The 19,364-nt window shown below is 47.9% G+C and overlaps 1 protein-coding gene across 1 annotated transcript in view; it reads right to left on the reverse strand.

Moving 5' to 3' along the window:
* The window catches only part of CAD (carbamoyl-phosphate synthetase 2, aspartate transcarbamylase, and dihydroorotase), a 448,399-nt gene that overhangs the window by 83,483 nt on the left and 345,552 nt on the right, over positions 1-19,364 (reverse strand). Inside the window, exons 31-32 of the mRNA XM_030198598.1 lie at positions 9,793-9,994; positions 7,545-7,735 (exon numbers count right to left, since the gene is read on the reverse strand). Of these exons, the coding sequence (XP_030054458.1) occupies positions 7,545-7,735; positions 9,793-9,994 (393 nt within the window). The remainder of the gene's footprint in view (positions 1-7,544; positions 7,736-9,792; positions 9,995-19,364) is intronic.

Consider the following 19,364-nt stretch of genomic DNA (forward strand, 5'->3'; position numbering starts at 1 on the left):
CTAACACCGCCGAAGCGGGAGGGATACAAAGCTACCCTACAGCCGCACAAGCGGGAGGGAGCGCCGGCATAATTTAGTTATCAATCCAGCCACCGCCGAAATGGGGGGAGAGGAAGCAACAGCTCACTGTAACACAAAATCGTCTCAACTCGAAGAGACTTCAATTGGAAGAACTTGAACACGACGTCCTCGTGAACAGGAAATGAAGACTGAACTTGAACCTGAAATATAACCAGAACACAAACAATACAGATATCTGGGAGGGGCTATGGATTAATCGGCTACGATTAAGGGAATGAAAATTATCAGATATGATACATAATTTTACCTTCCCTGTCATCAAGCCGATCAATCCATAGACTGGTGGGATGTACCGAAGCAGTACTCACCCAGGGCGGGACATGGAAATCCCTGAACACAACACTGAAGCCCCAAACTGGGCCTCAGCCCAAGCAGCCACATCCAAGCGGTAATGTCGTGAGAAGGTATGAGCCGACGACCAAGTAGCCGCTCTGCAAATCTCTTCCAAGGAGACAGATCTGGACTCCGCCATCGAGGCTGCTTGTGCTCTAGTAGAGTGTGCCTTCAGCTGAATAGGCGGAATCTTCCCTGCCGCCACATAAGCTGCCGCGATCGTCTCCTTGACCCAACGTGCCACCGTAGGCTTAGATGCCTGCAGACCCTTACAAGGGCCTGCGAACAGCATGAACAGGTGATCCGACTTCCGTAAATCATTGGTCACTTCCAAGTATCTGATGATGACCCGTCTAACATCCAGGTATTTGAGCGCAGGGTACTCCTCTGGGTAATCCTCCCTACAAAAGGAGGGTAGGTAAAGCTGCTGATTCACATTGAATCGAAAAACAAACAATCTTGGGCAGGAAGGAAGGCACTGGGCAAATAGATACTCCTGCCTCAGTGAATCGCAGGAACGACTCTCTACACAAGAGCGCCTGGAGCTCGGAAACTTCTGGTTGATGTGATTGCTACCAGGAAGACCGCTTTCAACGTCAGATCCTTCAGCGATGCCCTTGGCAAGGGCTCGAAGGGCGGCTTCTGCAAGGTCCATAGCACCAGACAGATTCCACGTAGGCACTATCGAGTGCAGAGGGGGGCGCAGGTGATTAGCTCCTTTGAGAAAGCGTACCACATCTGGCTGTGAAGCCAGGGAAGCCCCCTTCAGACGACTCCTGAAGCAAGCTAGAGCCGCCACCTGGACTTTCAGCGAACTGAGCGACAGGCCTTTCTCCAGCCCCTCTTGCAGGAATGCCAACACCGAAGATATTGGAGCAGTGAAGGGCGATACAGAGTCTGCCTCGCACCACGACGCAAAGGTACGCCAAACCCTGGCATAAGTGGTAGAAGTAGAGCGCTTCCTCGCTCTCAGCATAGTGGCGATGACTTTGTCTAAGAAGCCCTTCTTCCTCAGCCGTTTCTGCTCAAGAGCCAGGCCGTAAGACCAAAGGGGGAGGGATCCTCCATCACCACGGGACCCTGATGTAAGAGGCCCCGCTCCGCTGGCAGCCGCAGAGGGCCGTCCACCGAGAGTCTAAATCCGCATACCAGGGACGTCTGGGCCAATCCGGACCCACCAGGATCACCCGGCCCGGATGCTTTGCCACCCGGCCTAGCACCCTGCCCATCATGGGCCAGGGTGGAAACACGTAGAGAAGCTCCTGTGCCGGCCACTGCTGGAGAAGAGCATCGACTCCCAGAGATCGAGGGTCCCGTCCTCTGCTGAAAAAACGCGGCACTTGGTAATTGGCCGAGGACGCCATCAGATCCAGGCTCGGCCGGCCCCAGCGTTTCATGATGTCCAAGAACGCCCGAGCAAACAGTTGCCACTCTCTGGGATCCAAGGTATGGCGACTGAGAAAGTCCGCCTTGACATTCATGACTCCCGTAATGTGGGCCGCCGACAGCTGTTCCAGATTTGCTTCCGCCCACAGGCATAGCCTCATGGCCTCCTTGGCTAGAGGGGCGCTCCTGGTACCTCCCTGGCGATTGACATAGGCCACAGCTGTGGCATTGTCCGACAGGACCCGCACAGGCCTCAGCACCAGTACCGGGAGTAACTCTAGAAGCGCCAACCGAATGGCTCGGAGTTCCAGGAGGTTGATGGACCATTTCATCTCTGCAGGAGACCAGAGCCCCTGCGCTGTCCGTCCCAGGCAGTAGGCTCCCCAGCCCGTCAAGCAGGCGTCCGTCGTGACGACAACCCACTCTGGGGTCATAAGAGGCATTCCTGCGGACAGCTTGCCTGGCCTCAGCCACCAGCTCAGCGCCTTTCGCACCGCTGGATCCAAAGGAAGGCGTACGGCGTAATCCTCTGAGACTGGAGTCCACCGCCGCAGAAGAGAGTGCTGTAGTGGTCTCATATGAGTCCTGGCCCAGGGCACTACCTCCATCGTGGCTGTCATGGAGCCCAACAGCTGCACATAGTCCCAAGCTCGAAGAGTAGAGGAGGCTAGGAACTGGTCCACCTGGGTCCGAAGCTTGACGCTCCGGTTGTCCGGCAGGAACACTCTGCCCACTTGGGTGTTGAATTGAACTCCCAGATACTCCAGGGACTGAGTCTGACGCAGCTGGCTTTTCTCCCAGTTGATGACCCATCCCAGGGAGCTCAGAAGAGCAATGACCCTGTCTGTAGCTCTTCTGCACTCCACATAGGAAGGGGCTCAGATCAGCAAGTCGTCCAGATAGGGATGGACTTGCACTCCCTCCTTGCGGAGGTAGGCCGCCATGACCACCATTACTTTGGAGAAGGTCCGCGGGGCCGTAGCCAACCCGAACGGGAGGGCTCTGAACTGGAAGTGTCGGCCCAGTACTGCAAAGTGCAGAAAGCGCTGATGAGGTGGCCAGATGGGAATATGTAGGTAAGCTTCCTTGATGTCCAGGGAGGCCAGGAATTCTCCCTTTTTCACCGCAGCCATTACGGAGCGGAGGGTCTCCATCCGGAAGTGCCGAACTTTCAAGGCCCGATTGACTCCCTTGAGGTCGAGAATAGGCCGAGCAGAACCTTCTTTCTTTGGCACCACAAAATAAATGGAGTAGCGCCCCTTGCCAAGCTGATCTACTGGCACCGGGACCACCGCGCCCAGGCGGATCAGGTTGTTCAAAGTCTGCTGCACAGCAGCTGCTTTGACCTGGGACTTGCAAGGACAGTTTACAAACCAGTCTCTTAGGGGTCGGCAGAACTCTAGCTTGTAGCCGTCTCTGATGACTTCCAGAACCCAAGCGTCTGAAGTTACCCTGATCCATTCGCCCAGAAACGAGGACAACCTTCCTCTTATCTGCACTGAGCCATGGACCAGGTCCCCGTCACTGGGTACGCGACCCTGGGGGCGGGCCGGAGGACAGACCTCCGGGACGGCGGTCCCTGCGAAAGGAATGCTGCTTGGGGGAGAAGTTCCGTTTGAAGGAAGTGGAAGCAGAGGAGGCCGACTTGCCCGGGCGACACCGACGGGCTTCCTGGAATCGGCCCTTAGAGGAACCAGGATGGGCACTGCCGGCCCGAGTCCTGACCTCCGGCAACCTCTTGCCCTTGGACGTGCCGAGCTCCGTCACGATCTTGTCCAGCTCATCCCCAAAGTGCAGCTTGCCTTTAAAAGGCAACTTGGCTAGGCGAGATTTAGAGGCATGGTCAGCAGACCAGTGCTTAAGCCAGAGCCACCGCCGCGCAGAGACCGTCTGAGCCATACCTTTGGCCGAGGCTCTCAAAACATCATACAGCAAGTCTGCCAAGTAGGCCAAACCCGACTCCAGGGTCAGCCATTCCGCCCTCCAGAAAGGATCCGAGGGGGAAGGCCGCTGCAAAACAGTCAGGCACGCCCTAGCCACGTAGGAGCCGCAAACCGAGGCTTGCAAACTCAGAGCAACCGCCTCAAAGGACGACTTTAAGGCCGCCTCCATTCTCCTGTCCTGAGCGTCCTTCAGGGCAGTGCCACCTTCCACCGGCAGCGCCATTTTCTTAGTCACGGCAGTGATAAGGAATCCACCGTGGGCCAGACAAAGGCTTCCCGCTCCCCCTCAGGCAAGGGGTACAGACGGGACATAGCCCTGGCTACTTTCAGGCTCGCTTCAGGGGCATCCCATTGTGCTGAAATTAAGGTCTGCATGGCTTCATGAACGTGGAAGGTTCTAGGCGGGCGCTTCATTCCCAGCATAATGGCGGAGCCAGCAGAGGCTGAGAGAGGGCCTTCCTCTGGAGAGGCAATCTTCAAAATGCTCATGGCCTGCACAAGCAGGTTGGGCAAATCCTCTGAGCGAAAAAGCCGCACTGCAGAGGGGGTCGTCCGCTCCATCCGAGCGAGGATCAGTCTCTTCCATAGAGTCCGCTAAGGATCTCTGGGAGAACTCAGACACGCTGCCGTCATCCACATCAGAGGAGACTGAGTCCCCCGGGGGTGGAAGATCCACCCGAGGGCGCTTAAGCATAGAGGCCTCATCACCCCTATCAGAGAGGTGAGCAGGGGCAGTGTTCTGCATAAGAAAGGCCTGATGCAGCAGCAAAATGAACTCAGGGGAGAAACCCCCCAGTCTGTGCATTTCTGCAGCCTGTGCCGCGGCCCTAGAGGCGCCCTCCATCTGTGCTCCCAGGAGCGGGGGAGAGGCATGTTGCGCGTCCAAAATGGCGTCCGGCGCAAAACTCCGAGAAGGAGCCGCGTGGGAAGAATGGCGCTTTAATTTCGCCGACTTTTTACTGTCGCCCAAGTCAAGGACGACCAAGCTGTTAATGTCTCCCCCCTCGAGGGCGGCCCAAGAAGACGCCGTCCGAGCAGCGTGGCCGGTCACGACCGGGAGGGCGGCCAGCGGGGGATGGGCGCCTAAGGCTGCCGCGCCAGAGGAAAAACCAGGGAACTCTCCCCGCCCAAAAAGGGCGACTTTACCTTCGAGCTCCCCCGCTTCCCCGCTAGGCGCGCAAACGCGTTCCGGGGAGCATGTTTTCGTGCCCTTGCCATCCGAGGCCATCGCCACGTGGAGACCGTTCGGGGAACCCCCTGCCCGCTGTAAAAGGGAAATATTACCTGCTTCTTGCTCCGAGCAGCGACGACTTGTTCCAGTGAGCAGCAGCAAATGCACGTCCTTTTTGAACGTTTTTTTAAAAATCTTTTTTTTTTTTTTTTTTAACGGAGCCAGCAGGAGGGGGGAGAAAAGGAGGGACCTGGCACCACTAGGTTTGCACTTGCTCACGAAGAGCCCTCAACCCCAGGTACTCAACAAAACCTAAACAATTAGGCTTGGAGACCTAGCCAGAGCTGCTGCTGTGAGACCACACACCTGCTGAGATAGAGAACATACTGGGGAATTTCCGGCAGCACATGACCACATATAGGGAGACAAAAGATTGCTCTCTATCTCCACCTGCTGGTAGATGGACACAACCCACCAGTCTATGGATTGATCGGCTTGATGATAGGGAAAGAAGAATTTCATGTGAACTCCTACCTAGCTCTCAAACACTGAGCACCAATCTGTTATTGGTGAGTGATCTGAGAGTATGGGCCGGGGTGTAAGGAATAATTACTGCAACTAAGTAATTTGGTATTCCATTATGGAATGCCTTATATGTCAGGGTCAAGTTTTTGAATTTAATCCTAAACTCTATCAGGATCCAGTGAAGTCTGATTAGGAGAGGAGCAGCTCTGCATATTTTGAAGCTCTGCAGAGGATATGTGCCATAGTATTTTTGAATTATTTGTAATTGCTTTGGTTGTATTTTGTGATACCGGCAGAGACTCCGTTTCAGTAGTCATAGCTAGATGTAATGTATGCATATGAGAGAATACAGAGAGAATCAAAATCTATCGTGTTTCTAATGGCACGGAGCTGTCTCAGAAAATAAAGGCTTTTTTTTTTTTTTTTACTACATTCAAGATCTGGAGACAAAGAGAAGAGTCAATAAAAATACCCATGGAAGAACAGTGCCCCGTCAAATCCACCGCACGGTGCTGACTGAGCGCCCAGCACGTCAGGCATTGGAAACTCATGGCACCTGCACAAACCCCTGATGAACACAAAGCTAAACAGTCACTAGAACCCTCGCATGGGGAAAAAGCTGTAATGGCCCAGGGAAAAGACGGAGTCTGACTCATAACTCCGCTCAATCTAGCAGGACTTTTTTTTTTTTTGAAGAGCTGAAAACAAGACTCTCAAAGCAAGCCAAAAGGCCAATGGGCAGGACCCCTCAGGACTCCAGATTGCCTGTCCACAAGCAGGCAGAGAAGGACAACTGAGGCTCAAACCAGGCTCCAAGGAGGGGGAAACTCGGCCACCTGAGTGTGACATCTTGCAGGCCTCAACCCTTGTCCAGCAGCAGAGAGAGAGAGGGTTTGGGGATTGCATTGTTTTTATTTTTTTAATCTTAAGTGCTGGAAGATTTATTGCCTCTAAAGCACAAAAAGCCCCCCCCCCCAACCAAAGAAAGGAACCAATCCCCCCCCCCCCCCCCCCCCCCCCGGGAACCACAAGTAAAACCGGGCACAGGTTTATCACTGCTACCATCTACTGAGACTGAAAACAGACATTTTTAGATGTATATGTTCAGGAGGCTGACAGCTCACTTGTACCCATATTTGAAACTCAGTGGTTTTCAGTCTCCATGCCTATGGCGACACCTAGATATTTTTCTTGGGTAGTGACATAATAATCCCACAGGTTCTGAAATAGTGGGAAGGTATATTATAATTTTTCCCCAGCGGTTTTTCCTGCTTCTTTGGGATTTCAGTGCAAATCAGATCTGGTTTCTGATGGAAAATGACATCATGAGCTTTCACTTGCAACTACCTTGTGTTTATGCATATTTTATAATCCTCCACCCAGCCATCATGGTGACAGTCCTTGGTCAGGGTTAGAGACCAGCATTCCCTGAAAAACATAGTTACACTAGCGTTTTATAAAGGAAAATTGAGCTTACTTTCCTATATAAAACAGGCTCCAAATTGGTGCCCTCTAAGCACCTAAATATCGGCACCTCTTTAAAGAGCTGCCCTTGTAGTACTCTTGGATGTGCATATATTTGAAGGTCCATGTGAGAATCATTATGTAAATGCAAACTTTGTCATTTATGTGCATGTATCAATAGTTTGCTACATTCATCAACATCTTTATGTTCACCATTATGTATGCACATACAGTGATAGGATTCCTCTGCACATATTTAAATGTTTTTTGTTCCCATTATTTTTGGGGGCAGAACACTAATTTTGCAAATATGTCTCTCAAACAGTCTTGCACACACTGGGGTAATTCTACTAGAGTCACAAGCTCTTACAAATTTTCTACACAATAGGATCTCATTTTATCAGATCCTACTGAAATCTGCCTTTCAAAAGAATTAAGATATTCCCACCTGACCATCTCTCCTCATCAAGATGAACAGATTGTAGCTGTCATAAAAATAAAGTTTGGAAAAAAAAATGAGCCCATGCTTACCACAAATCTCAAATATGAAGATTTGTGGGTTTGTGGGGTGCATGGCTCTCATCTGAGACCTAACAAGTAAGAAAGGTCAGTGTGTGAAAATATGAAGAGAGTTTCATCACCTCTATGTATGTGTTCTCCTGTACAGGCAGTGAGAAGATCTTCCGTGGGTTCTCATACAGCCGTTTGATGATGTCATCGATAGTCAGGCGCCCTTCACTGACAGCAGTAAGCAGTAAAGGCAGAATGGTTTCCAGACCAGGGTAGCCGGGAGGTGCATTCTTACTATTCTTTTCTTCCACAGAATGAGGTGCTATATACAGGAAACCAGAAATGGAGGGTTAACCTTTACACCACATTAAAAGACATCTGTAAAGCAGTATTACCCAAGGCTCCCATTACTTATGTAAGATACAGTAAAAGCCTTTTGACAGATTAGAAATTAAAGCATGATACCACGGTCTTGTGGATTAATGCACCAGTGTGGATACGCTGCTAGTTCTGTCAGTTGTAATAGCCATTTTGCAAGTCTGTACAGCTGCCTGTATACATAAATAAAACCACATATTGGTGCATAATGTCACAGAGAATCTCAATAGGAGTAGCTCAGCACTTCTAGATTCAAGACAGATGCAGCTACCTCCACAACTCCAGCTTCCACCCTTCACATACAAAGAGATTCATTATTTACATCCAAGCCACAAGATACCACCATATCTGTTCTGACCCAAGGGACAGAGACAGACACCTTGAAATCCTGACTGCATCTTTCGAACGGAAAGGCTACAACCCCAAAATAATCTCCAAGAACATTGCCTCCTCCCTCAAAACAACCAGGGAAAATCTGCTACAGTACAAAGAAAAAAAAAGCCACACACAGAATGCCCCTTTATAGTGACATTCAACCCAGAGCTGAAAAAATTAAGAAAAATCATAAAAGATCTTCAGCCTCTACTCCAGGAGGATGAATTACTGAAAGAAATATTCCCATCCCCACCAGTGCTTGCTTTCTGACAGCCACCCAACTTAAAACACAAGCTAATCAGAAGTAAACTCCCAACACAGACTCAAAAAGAAGAGAACGGCACACATCCTTGAAATATATCCAAGCTGCAAGCTATGTCAAAACATTTCACAGGACCCCACAGTCATTCACAAAGGAAAAATATTCAACATAAAGGAATCCTTTACATGCTCATCTTCCAATGTGGTATATATCATTCAGTGTAAAAAAATGTGACAAAGGATGCTATAGTGGAGAAACAAGCCAAATGCTAAAGACAAGATTTAATTTACATAGACATCATATGAAAAATGCCAGTGCCAGACAGGATTCTACCCCTGTGGGGCAGCACTTTACAAAACCAGAACACTGTACCAGTGATTTCATAGTAAGAATCCTGAAAGGTAACTTTAAAACAATACAGGAACTTAAGACCTTTAAAGTCAAAATGATTGAATATTTTGACACCCACCAGACAGGACTTAACAAAGATCTGGGCTTTCGGCTTTCTAGCCCATTATAAACCATAAAGTTGTATTGCTCTGTGTGTCACCCTCCTCTCACCTATCCACTCCCATCAGACTACCACTGAAATGCTTTGATGTTCCCATGCATATCTCCTGGTCTCACACTATAAACCCCCAACCTTGTTAGACTGTCACTGAAATGCTTTGATGTCTCACTTATACATTTGCTTGCTTCCGATCTGACGAAGAAGGGCAACCTTCGAAAGCTAATCAAGAAATGTATTAAGTTATGTCCAATAAAAAAGGTATCATCTTATTTTCTTTTCCATGTTTTGTTTTATTTCTATTGATTAGATTCAAGATGAAAAGCTATTCGGTGAAGATTCTCTGCATTAATAATATAGAATTAATTTATATTTATAAGCAGAATAACAAACACTATGGAAACCATTGTAATACCACAGCTAACTGCCCACAACAGATCAGAGTCCAATCAGGAAATGTTATAGGTTGAATAGATGAAGGAACTAAAATGTATGTACTCAAGCAATACCTGCTGAGGCTTTTCATTTTTTTTGCCTGCTGCTAGTTTTTTCAGAGTTCATCTATAAGCGCACATGCCAATGGATTATTTTTCAGATATATATCAGGTGTGCTTCTGAGTTACCCCAGATCTGGGCAGAGAAGATAATCAATTTCACACCTGCTGATGTGGAATCTGCAGTGCTAACAGGTTCATGCTTTGGTAGCAGACTCCTTTTAGTTGTCTGCAAATTATTTATTCTTGAATTCTCATGTTTCTGAAGGCTGTACATTCACCCACCTCACTACCTGCACAGTTAGCCTCTCCTACCATCACTGCTACCCACTCCCACTGTCCACCTAATTACCAACACTCACCATGGTCAGTAGCAAAGCAATCAATGGTCTCTAGGTTCTCCCAGAGAGCATTCATGTCCTCCCGTGTGCCCAGCATGGGCCGTACCTGGCCACGGGCCTCACCAATTCGTTCTAGATCATCCAGGCACAAGAAAAGATGATGTGGAGCTACCTCGCAGGTCACCTGGATCCCCTTCTGTTTGGCAGCTTTAATGATCAGAATCTAAAAGCAATTTTATAAAGAAATATTTTAGATTCCTCTAAAAGAGAGTAAAAACATGAGACACTTTACATTCACACTGTTAACAGTTGCAGGGAATGTTATAACCTTCCCAAATTTTTCAAAATGTAGCTGTTCCACATCACTTCCACTTATTCACACACTGTATTATAGATAAACCTTAATCTTTTCAGTGATCTTATTTCCTTTGAGTGACTCAAACACAACCAGCAAGGAAGACAATCATCATCAGGCAAGCATAATTACAGAATATTTAATTATGCATTTGTATCCCACATTTTCCAACCTGGTGGTAAGTTCAGTGTGGCTTACAATTAACTTATGGGGAAGGGGGAACCTATTCTGAAAGGATGGGCTCCACCTTAACCAGGGTGAGGCCAGGCTATTGGCATCAGCATTTAAAAAGGAGATAGAGCAGCTTTTAAACTAGAAACTGGGGGAAGGCTGACAATCGCTCAAAAGCTCATGATTCGGGATAAGGTATCTTTCAAAGATATCACCAAAACAGGGAAGATAGGGTATCGCGATAGTGAGGTTGCAAAAGAGACTGTAGTAGATCAGGTGTCCTTAAATAAAAATCAGACAAAAGATTCCAAATTAATACTGTCAAGTGCAGAGCACGATGTAAATAGGAACAAACAACATAGTTTGAAATGTCTATATGTGAATGCCAGAAGCCTAAGAAATAAGAGATGGAAGAGTTAGAATATATTGCACTAAATTAAATATTAGATATAACAGGCATCTCTGAGACCTGGTGGAAGGAGAATAACCAGTGGGACACTGTCATAACGGGGTACAAATTATATCGTAGTGATAGGGTGGATCGAATTGGTGGAGGAGTAGCATTGTATGTTAAGGAAAGCCTTGAATCAAATAGATTGAAAATTCTGCAGTAAACAAAACACACCTTGGAATCCCTATGGATTGAAATTCCATGTGTAACGGGAAAAAGGATAGTGATAGGAGTGTACTACCGTCCGCCTGGCCAGGATGAACAGATGGATGCAGAAATGTTAAAGGAAATTAGGGAAGCAAACAAGCTGGGCAACACAATAATAATGGGTGATTTCAATTACCCCGATATTGACTGGGTAAATGTAACATCGGGGCATGCTAGGGAGGTAAAATTCATTGATGAACTCAAGGACTGCTTTATGGAGCAGCTGGTACAGCAGCTGACGAGAGAAGGAAAAATTCTAGACCTAGACCTTAGTGGAGCGCATGATATGGTGCGAGAGGTAATGGTGCTGGGGCCGCTTGAAAACAGTGATCATATGATCAAATTTGATATTAGCTTTGAAGTATACACAGGAAATCCAATATGTTAGCATTTAACTTTAAAAAAAGGAGACTATGATAAAATGAGAACAGTGAAGGAAAAAAAAAGAAAAAAAAAAAAAAAAACTTAGAGGAGCGGCTTCGAGGGTCAAAAATTTACAACAGGCGTGGGTGCTGTTCAAAAACACCATCCTGGAAGCCCAAGCCAAATATATTCCGCGTATTAAAAAAGGAGAACGGAAGACCAAACAACAGCCAGCATGGTTAAAAAGTGAGGTGAAGGGAAGCTGTTAGAGCTAAAAGAAAATCCTTCAGAAAATGGAAGAAGGAACTGACTGAAAATAATAAGGAACAGCATAAGGAATGTCAAGTCAAATGCAAACACTGATAAGGAAGGCAAAGAGGGACTTTGAAAAAAAGATTGCGTTGGAGGCTAAAACATATAGTAAAATTTTTTTTAGGTATACTAAAAGCAGGAAGCTGGCAAAAGAATCGGTTGGACTGCTAGATGACCGAGGGGTAAAAGGGGCTATCAGGGAAGACAAAGCTATAGCAGAGAGATTAAATTAATTCTTTGCTTCGGTCTTCACCGTGGAAGATTTGGGAGAGATACTAGTGCAAGAACTGATATTCAAAGCTGACGAGTCGGACAAACTGAATGAAATCTCTATAGACCTTGAGGATGTAATGCGGCAATTTGACAAATTGAAAAGTAGAAAGTCTCCTGGACCGGATGGTATTCATCCTAGAGTAGTGATAGAACTGAAAAATGAACTTGCGGAACTGTTGTTAGTAATATGTAATTTATCCTTAAAATCAAGCGTGGTACCGGAAGACTGGAGGGTGGCCTATGTAAAAAAGGTTCCAGGGGAGATCCGGGAAATTATAGACCAGTGAGTCTTACGTCGGTGCCAAGCAAAATGGTAGAGACTATTATGAAGAACAAAATTACAGAGCACATTCAAAAGCATGGATTAATGAGACAAAGTCAACATGGATTTAGTCAAGGGAAATCTTGCCTCACCAATCTATTACATTTCTTTGAAGGGGTGAACAAACATGTGGATAAAGGCAAGCCGGTTGATATTGTGTATCTGGATTTTCAGAAGGCATTTGACAAAGTACCTCATGAAAGACTCCAGAGGAAATTGTGGAGTCATGGGATATGAGGTAGTGTCCTATTGTGGATTAAAAACTGGTTAAAAGATAGAAAACAGAGAGTAGGGTTAAATGGTCAGTATTCTCAATGGAGAAGGGTAATTAGTGGGGTTCCCCAGGGGTCAGTGCTGGGACCGCTGCTTTTTAACATATTTATAAATGACCTAGAGATGGGAATAACTAGTGAGGTAATTAAATTTGTTGATGACACAAAGTTATTCAAAGTAGTTAAGTCGAGGGAAGATTGTGAAAAATTACTAGAGGACCTTACGAGACTGGGAGACTAAATGGCAAATGACGTGAGCAAGTGCAATGTGATGCATGTGGAAAAGAGGAACTCGAATTATAGCTATGTCATGCTAGGTTCCACATTAGAAATCACCGATCAAGAAAGGGATCTAGGTGTCATTGTTGATGATACGTTGAAACCTTCTGCTCAGTGTGCTGCTGCAGCTAAGAAAGCAAATAGAATGTTAGGTATTATTAGGAAAGGAATGGAAAAAAAAAAATAAGGATGTTATAATGCCTTTGTATCGCTCCATGGTGTGACCGCACCTCAAATATTGTGTTCAATTCTGGTCGCCACATCTCAAAAAAGACATAGTGGAATTAGAAAAGGTGCAGAGAAGGGAGACAAAAATGATAAAAGGGGATGGGACGACTTCTCTATGAGGAAAGGTTAAAGCGGCTGGAGCTCTTCAGCTTGGAGAAAAAATGGCTGAGGGGAGATATGATAGAGGTCTATAAAATAATGAGTGGAGTGGAATGGGTAGACGTGACACTTTCCAAAATACTAGGACTAGGGGGCATTTGATGAAGCTACAAAGTAGTAAATTTAAAATGAATCGGAGAAGTTTTCTTCACTCAACGTGTAATTCAATTCTGGAACTCGTTGCCAGAAAATGTGGTAAAGGCAGTTAGCTTAGCAGAATTTAAAATAAGGTTTGGACAGCTTCCTAAAGAAAAAGTCCATAGACTATTATTAAATTGGACTTGGGGAAAATCCACTATTTCTAGGATAAGCAGCATAAAATGCTTTGTAATTTTTTGGGATCTTGCCAGGTATTTGTGACCTGGATTGGCCACTGTTGGAAACAGGATGCTGGGCTTGATGGACCTTTGGTCTGTCCCAGTATGGTAATACTTATGCACTTATGCAAGTATCAAAGTTGTTGGGGGTAGAGGTAATCCTAGTTCAGTTCAGTATGAGATCATGTGCTCTGGTGTGTTGGCCAGGATCTCCTGGCTATGCGATTTTGTCAAAGAAATTGCCTGAACAGATGAGCTTTCATGTGTTTTCGGAATGTTAGGTAGTTCTCCACATGTTTTAAGCCTTTCAGTAGAGAGTTCCAGGTTTTAGTGCTGATGTATGTGATGCTGGTTTTGTGTAGATTTGTATCGTAGGCCTTGATATTTAGGATAGTGTAGTGTTAACTAGGATCTTGCAATCTTGTTTATGTTGTGTAATGGTAAATCTATCAGGTGTATCATACATTCTGGAGTGAGACCATATATAGTTTTATGGGCTAGGGTACATATCTTTAAGTGCATTCGTGCTTTGATGGGTAGTCAATGTAAGTTTTGGAGTAGTGGTCTCACTCTGTGGAATCAGTTTTTTCCGAATACAAGTCTTGCTGCTGTGTTTTGTTGTTTGCAGTTTTTTAAATGTTTGTTCCTCACATTCTGTGTATATTCTGCTGCAGTAATACGTATGGGCGAGGACCATGGTTTGGACAAGTTTGTGGAATATGTTTTTGGGGAGATAGTTTTTTATACTCTTCAGTTTCCACATAGTGTGGAACATTTTTTTGGTGGTGTTTGTAACCTAGTTAGCGAAGGAAAGACGGTGGTAATTCCTAGTATTGTACTTTTAGTAATTCCTAGTATTTTTATTTGTCTACTATTGGGAATGATGTTCCTCTGGCAATGATGTTTGTGAAGCATTCATTATTGTATGGAGATGTTAGTATTAGGCAATGTGTTTTTTTCCCTGTTTAATTTTAATTTAAGCGCCAAGGCCCAGGCTTCCTTGGTGTTTATACTATCCGAGATCTTGGTAGTAATTTCAGATAGATTCTTCTTGAAAGGGATAAATATTGTCACATCACCAGCATATATTTATTTATAGCATTTGTATCCCACATTTTCCCACCAATTTGCAGGCTCAATGTGGCTTACATTTGCCGTAATGGCGGTTGCCATTTCCGGTTAACAGAATTACAAATGGTATTGCATTAAGGTGCGTACATACATGGTAAAGAAGAATACGTAATGGTATTGCATATAGGTTCCTGAGTAATAGATTGGATTGTAAGTATGTTAAGTCATCAATTATAGAGAAATCATTTTCGACATAAGGATTAAAGTGGTATTGCGTTAAGGTGAGTACATACATAGTAGAAAAGAATACGTTATGGTATTGCATATAAGTTCCTGAGTAATAGATTGGATTGTAAAGCGAATGATACATACCTGTAGCAGGTGTTCTCCGAGGACAGCAGGCTGATTGTTCTCACGACTGGGTTGAGTTCCACGGCAGCCCCCACCAACCGGAACAAAACTTCGCGGGCGGTCCCGCACGCAGGGTACGCCCACCGTGCATGCGCGGCCGTCTTCCCGCCCGTGCGCGACCGTTCCCGCTCAGTTGAATGACAAGCAAAAATGATCAAAAACGCAACTCCAAAGGGGAGGAGGGAGGGTAGGTGAGAACAATCAGCCTGCTGTCCTCGGAGAACACCTGCTACAGGTATGTATCATTCGCTTTCTCCGAGGACAAGCAGGCTGCTTGTTCTCACGACTGGGGTATCCCTAGCTCTCAGGCTCACTCAAAACAAGAACCCAGGTCAATTGAACCTCGCAACGGCGAGGGTATAACAGAAATTGACCGACGAAGAACAACTAACTGAGAGTGCAGCCTGACCAGAATAAATTCGGGTCCTGGAGGGTGGAGTTGGATTTACACCCCAAACAGATTCTGCAGCACCGACTGCCCGAACCGACTGTCGCGTCGGGTATCCTGCTGGAGGCAGTAATGTGATGTGAATGTGTGGACAGATGACCACGTCGCAGCCTTGCAAATCTCTTCAATAGTGGCTGACTTCAAGTGAGCCACCGACGCTGCCATGGCTCTGACACTATGAGCCGTGACATGACCCTCAAGAGTCAGCCCAGCCTGGGCGTAAGTGAAGGAAATGCAATCTGCTAGCCAATTGGAGATGGTGCGTTTCCCGACAGCGACCCCTTTCCTATTAGGGTCGAAAGAAACAAACAATTGGGCAGACTGTCTGTGGGGCTGTGTCCGCTCCAAGTAGAAGGCCAATGCTCTTTTGCAGTCCAATGTGTGCAACTGACGTTCAGCAGGGCGGGTATGCGGTCTGGGAAAATGTTGGCAAGACAATTGACTGGTTAAGATGGAACTCCGACACCACCTTTGGCAGGAACTTAGGGTGAGTGCGGAGGACTACTCTGTTATGATGAAATTTAGTATACGGAGCATGAGCTACTAGGGCTTGGAGCTCACTGACCCTACGAGCTGAAGTAACTGCCACCAAGAAAATGACCTTCCAGGTCAAGTACTTCAGATGGCATGAATTCAGTGGCTCGAAAGGAGGTTTCATCAGCTGGGTGAGGACGACGTTGAGATCCCATGACACTGCAGGAGGCTTGACAGGGGGCTTTGACAAAAGCAAGCCTCTCATGAATCGAACGACTAAAGGCTCTCCAGAGATGGCTTTACCCTCTACACGATAATGGTAAGCACTAATCGCACTAAGGTGATTCCTTACTGAGTTGGTCTTGAGACCAGACTCTGATAAGTGCAGAAGGTATTCAAGCAGGTTCTGTGCAGGGCAAGAACGAGGTTCTAGGGCCTTGCTCTCACACCAAACGACAAACCTCCTCCACTTAAAAAAGTAACTCTTTTTAGTGGAATCCTTCCTAGAGGCAAGCAAGACACGGGAGACACCCTCAGACAGACCCAACGAAGCGAAGTCTACGCCCTCAACATCCAGGCTGTGAGAGCCAGAGACTGAAGGTTGGGGTGCAGCAGTGCTCCATCGTTCTGCGAGATGAGAGTCGGAAAACACTCCAATCTCCACGGTTCTTCGGAGGACAACTCCAGAAGAAGAGGGAACCAGATCTGACGGGGCCAAAAAGGCGCTATCAGAATCATGGTGCCGTGGTCTTGCTTGAGCTTCAGTAAGGTCTTCCCCACCAAAGGTATGGGAGGATAAGCATACAGGAGGCCGGTCCCCCAATGGAGGAGAAAGGCATCCGACGCTAATCTGCCGTGTGCCTGTAGTCTGGAACAGAACAGAGGCAGCTTGTGGTTGGTCTGAGGCGAAAAGGTCCACCGAGGGGGTGCCCCACTCTCGGAAGATCTTGCGTACCACTCCGGAATGGAGCGACCACTCGTGCGGTTGCATGACTCTGCTCAGTCTGTCGGTCAGACTGTTGTTTACGCCTGCCAGGTATGTGGCTTGGAGAAGCATGTCGAACTGGCAAGCCCAACGCCACATCCCGACGGCTTCCTGACAAAGGGGGCGAGATCCGGTGCCCCCCTGCTTGTTGATGTAATACATTGCAACCTGATTGTCTGTCCGAATTTGGATAATTTGACAGGACAGCCGATCTCTGAAAGCCTTCAGTGCGTTCCAGACCGCTCGGAGCTCCAGGAGGTTGATCTGCAGATCCTTTTCCTGGAGGGACCACAGTCCTTGGGTGTGAAGCCCATCGACATGAGCTCCCCACCCCAGGAGAGACGCATCCTTCGTCAGCACTTTCGTGGGCTGTGGAATTTGGAATGGGCGTCCCAAGGTCAAATTGGTCCGAATGGTCCACCAGAGCAGTGAAGTGCGGCAACTGGTGGAGAGACGGATGACATCCTCTAGATTCCCGGTGGCTTGGCACCACTGGGAAGCTAGGGTCCATTGAGCAGATCTCATGTGAAGACGAGCCATGGGAGTCACATGAACTGTGGAGGCCATATGACCTAGGAGTCTCAACATCTGCCGAGCTGTGATCTGCTGAGACGCTCTGGCCTGGGAAGCCAGGGACAGGAGGTTGTTGGCCCTCGCTTCGGGAAGGAAGGCCTGAGCGGTCTGAGAATTCAGCAGAGCTCCTATGAATTCCAGAGATTGGACTGGCTGGAGATGGGACTTTGGGTAATTTATCACAAACCCCAGCAGCTCCAGGAGGTGAATAGTGCACTGCATGGACCGGAGAGCTCCTGCCTCCGAGATGTTCTTGACCAGCCAATCGTCAAGATATGGGAACACGTGCACTCCCAGCTTGCGTAAATACGCCGCAACCACCACAAGGCACTTGGTGAACACCCGTGGGGCAGAGGCGAGCCCAAAGGGCAGCACACAATACTGAAAGTGCCGTGTGCCCAGACGGAATCTGAGATACTGTCTGTGAGCTGGCAGTATCGGGATGCGAGTGTATGCGTCCTTTAAATCCAGGGAACATAGCTAATCGTTTTTCTGAATCATTGGCAGAAGGGTGCCCAAGGAAAGCATCCTGAACTTTTCTTTGACCAGGAATTTGTTCAGGCCTCTCAGGTCTAGGATGGGACGCATCCCCCCTGTTTTCTTTTCCACAAGGAAGTACCTGGAATAGAATCCCTGCCCTTCCTGCCCGGGTGGCACGGGCTCGACCGCATTGGCGCTGAGAAGGGCGGAGAGTTCCTCTGCAAGTACTCGCTTGTGCTGGGAGCTGAAGGATTGAGCTCCCGGAGGACAATTTGGTGGAGGGGCGGCCAAATTCAGGGCGTATCCGCACCGCACTATTTGGAGAACCCACTGGTCGGAGGTTATAAGAGGCCACCTTTGGTGAAAAAGTTTTAACCTCCCTCCGACTGGCAGATCGTCCGGTACGGACACTTTGATGGTGGCTATGTTCCCATGGATCCAGTCAAAAGCCCGTCCCCGGCTTTTGCTGTGGAGGCGCAGGGGGCTGCTTAGGCGTACGCTGTTGACGGGAACGAGCGCGCTGGGACTGTCCCTGTGCCTGGTGAGGCCTTCGGGCCAGCTGGGTGTACCTACGCTTGTTGTAGGCGTAGGGCGCAGCCTGCCTGGCCCGGGAAAAACGTCCACCTGCTGAGGTGGATGCTGAAGGCGCCCGGTGGGAGAGCTTGTCGAGGGCAGTTTCCCGCTGATGTAGTTGGTCCACCAACTGCTCGACCTTCTCGCCAAAAATATTATCCCCCCGGCAAGGGACGTCAGCCAGTCTCTGCTGGATGCGGTTGTCCAGGTCAGAGGCACGCAGCCATGAGAGCCTGCGCATCACTATACCTTGGGCCGCAGCACGAGATGCCACGTCACAGGTGTCATAAATACCCCTGGACAGGAACTTTCTGCACGCCTTCAGCTGCCTGACCACCTCCTGAAAAGGCCTGGACTGCTCCGGAGGGAGCTTGTCGACCAGGTCCGCCAGTTGCTTCACATTATTCCGCATGTGGATGCTCGTGTAGAGCTGGTAAGACTGGATGCAGGTTACGAGCATGGAAGATTGGTAGGCCTTCCTCCCAAACGAGTCCAGAGTGCGAGACTCCCGCCCCGGGGGCGCCTAAGCGGTATCCCTCGAACTCTGTGCTCTCTTGAGAGCAGAGTCCACGACCGCCGAGTCATGAGGCAGTTGGGGCCGCATTAACTCTGGGTCCGAGTGGATTCTGTATTGGGACTCTGCTTTCTTGGGAATGGTGGGATTAGATAATGGTCTCAACCAGTTCCGAAGCAGTGTCTCCTTGAGGACATTATGCAACGGCACCGTGGAGGACTCTCTAGGTGGTGATGGATAGTCGAGGACCTCGAGCATCTCAGCCCTCGGCTCATCCACAGAGACCACAGGAAAGGGAATGCAAATAGACATGTCCCTAACGAAGGAGGCAAAGGAGAGACTCTCAGGTGGCGAG

This window comes from Microcaecilia unicolor, chromosome 3 (assembly GCF_901765095.1).
Source record: "Microcaecilia unicolor chromosome 3, aMicUni1.1, whole genome shotgun sequence".
Lineage (NCBI taxonomy): Eukaryota > Metazoa > Chordata > Amphibia > Gymnophiona > Siphonopidae > Microcaecilia > Microcaecilia unicolor.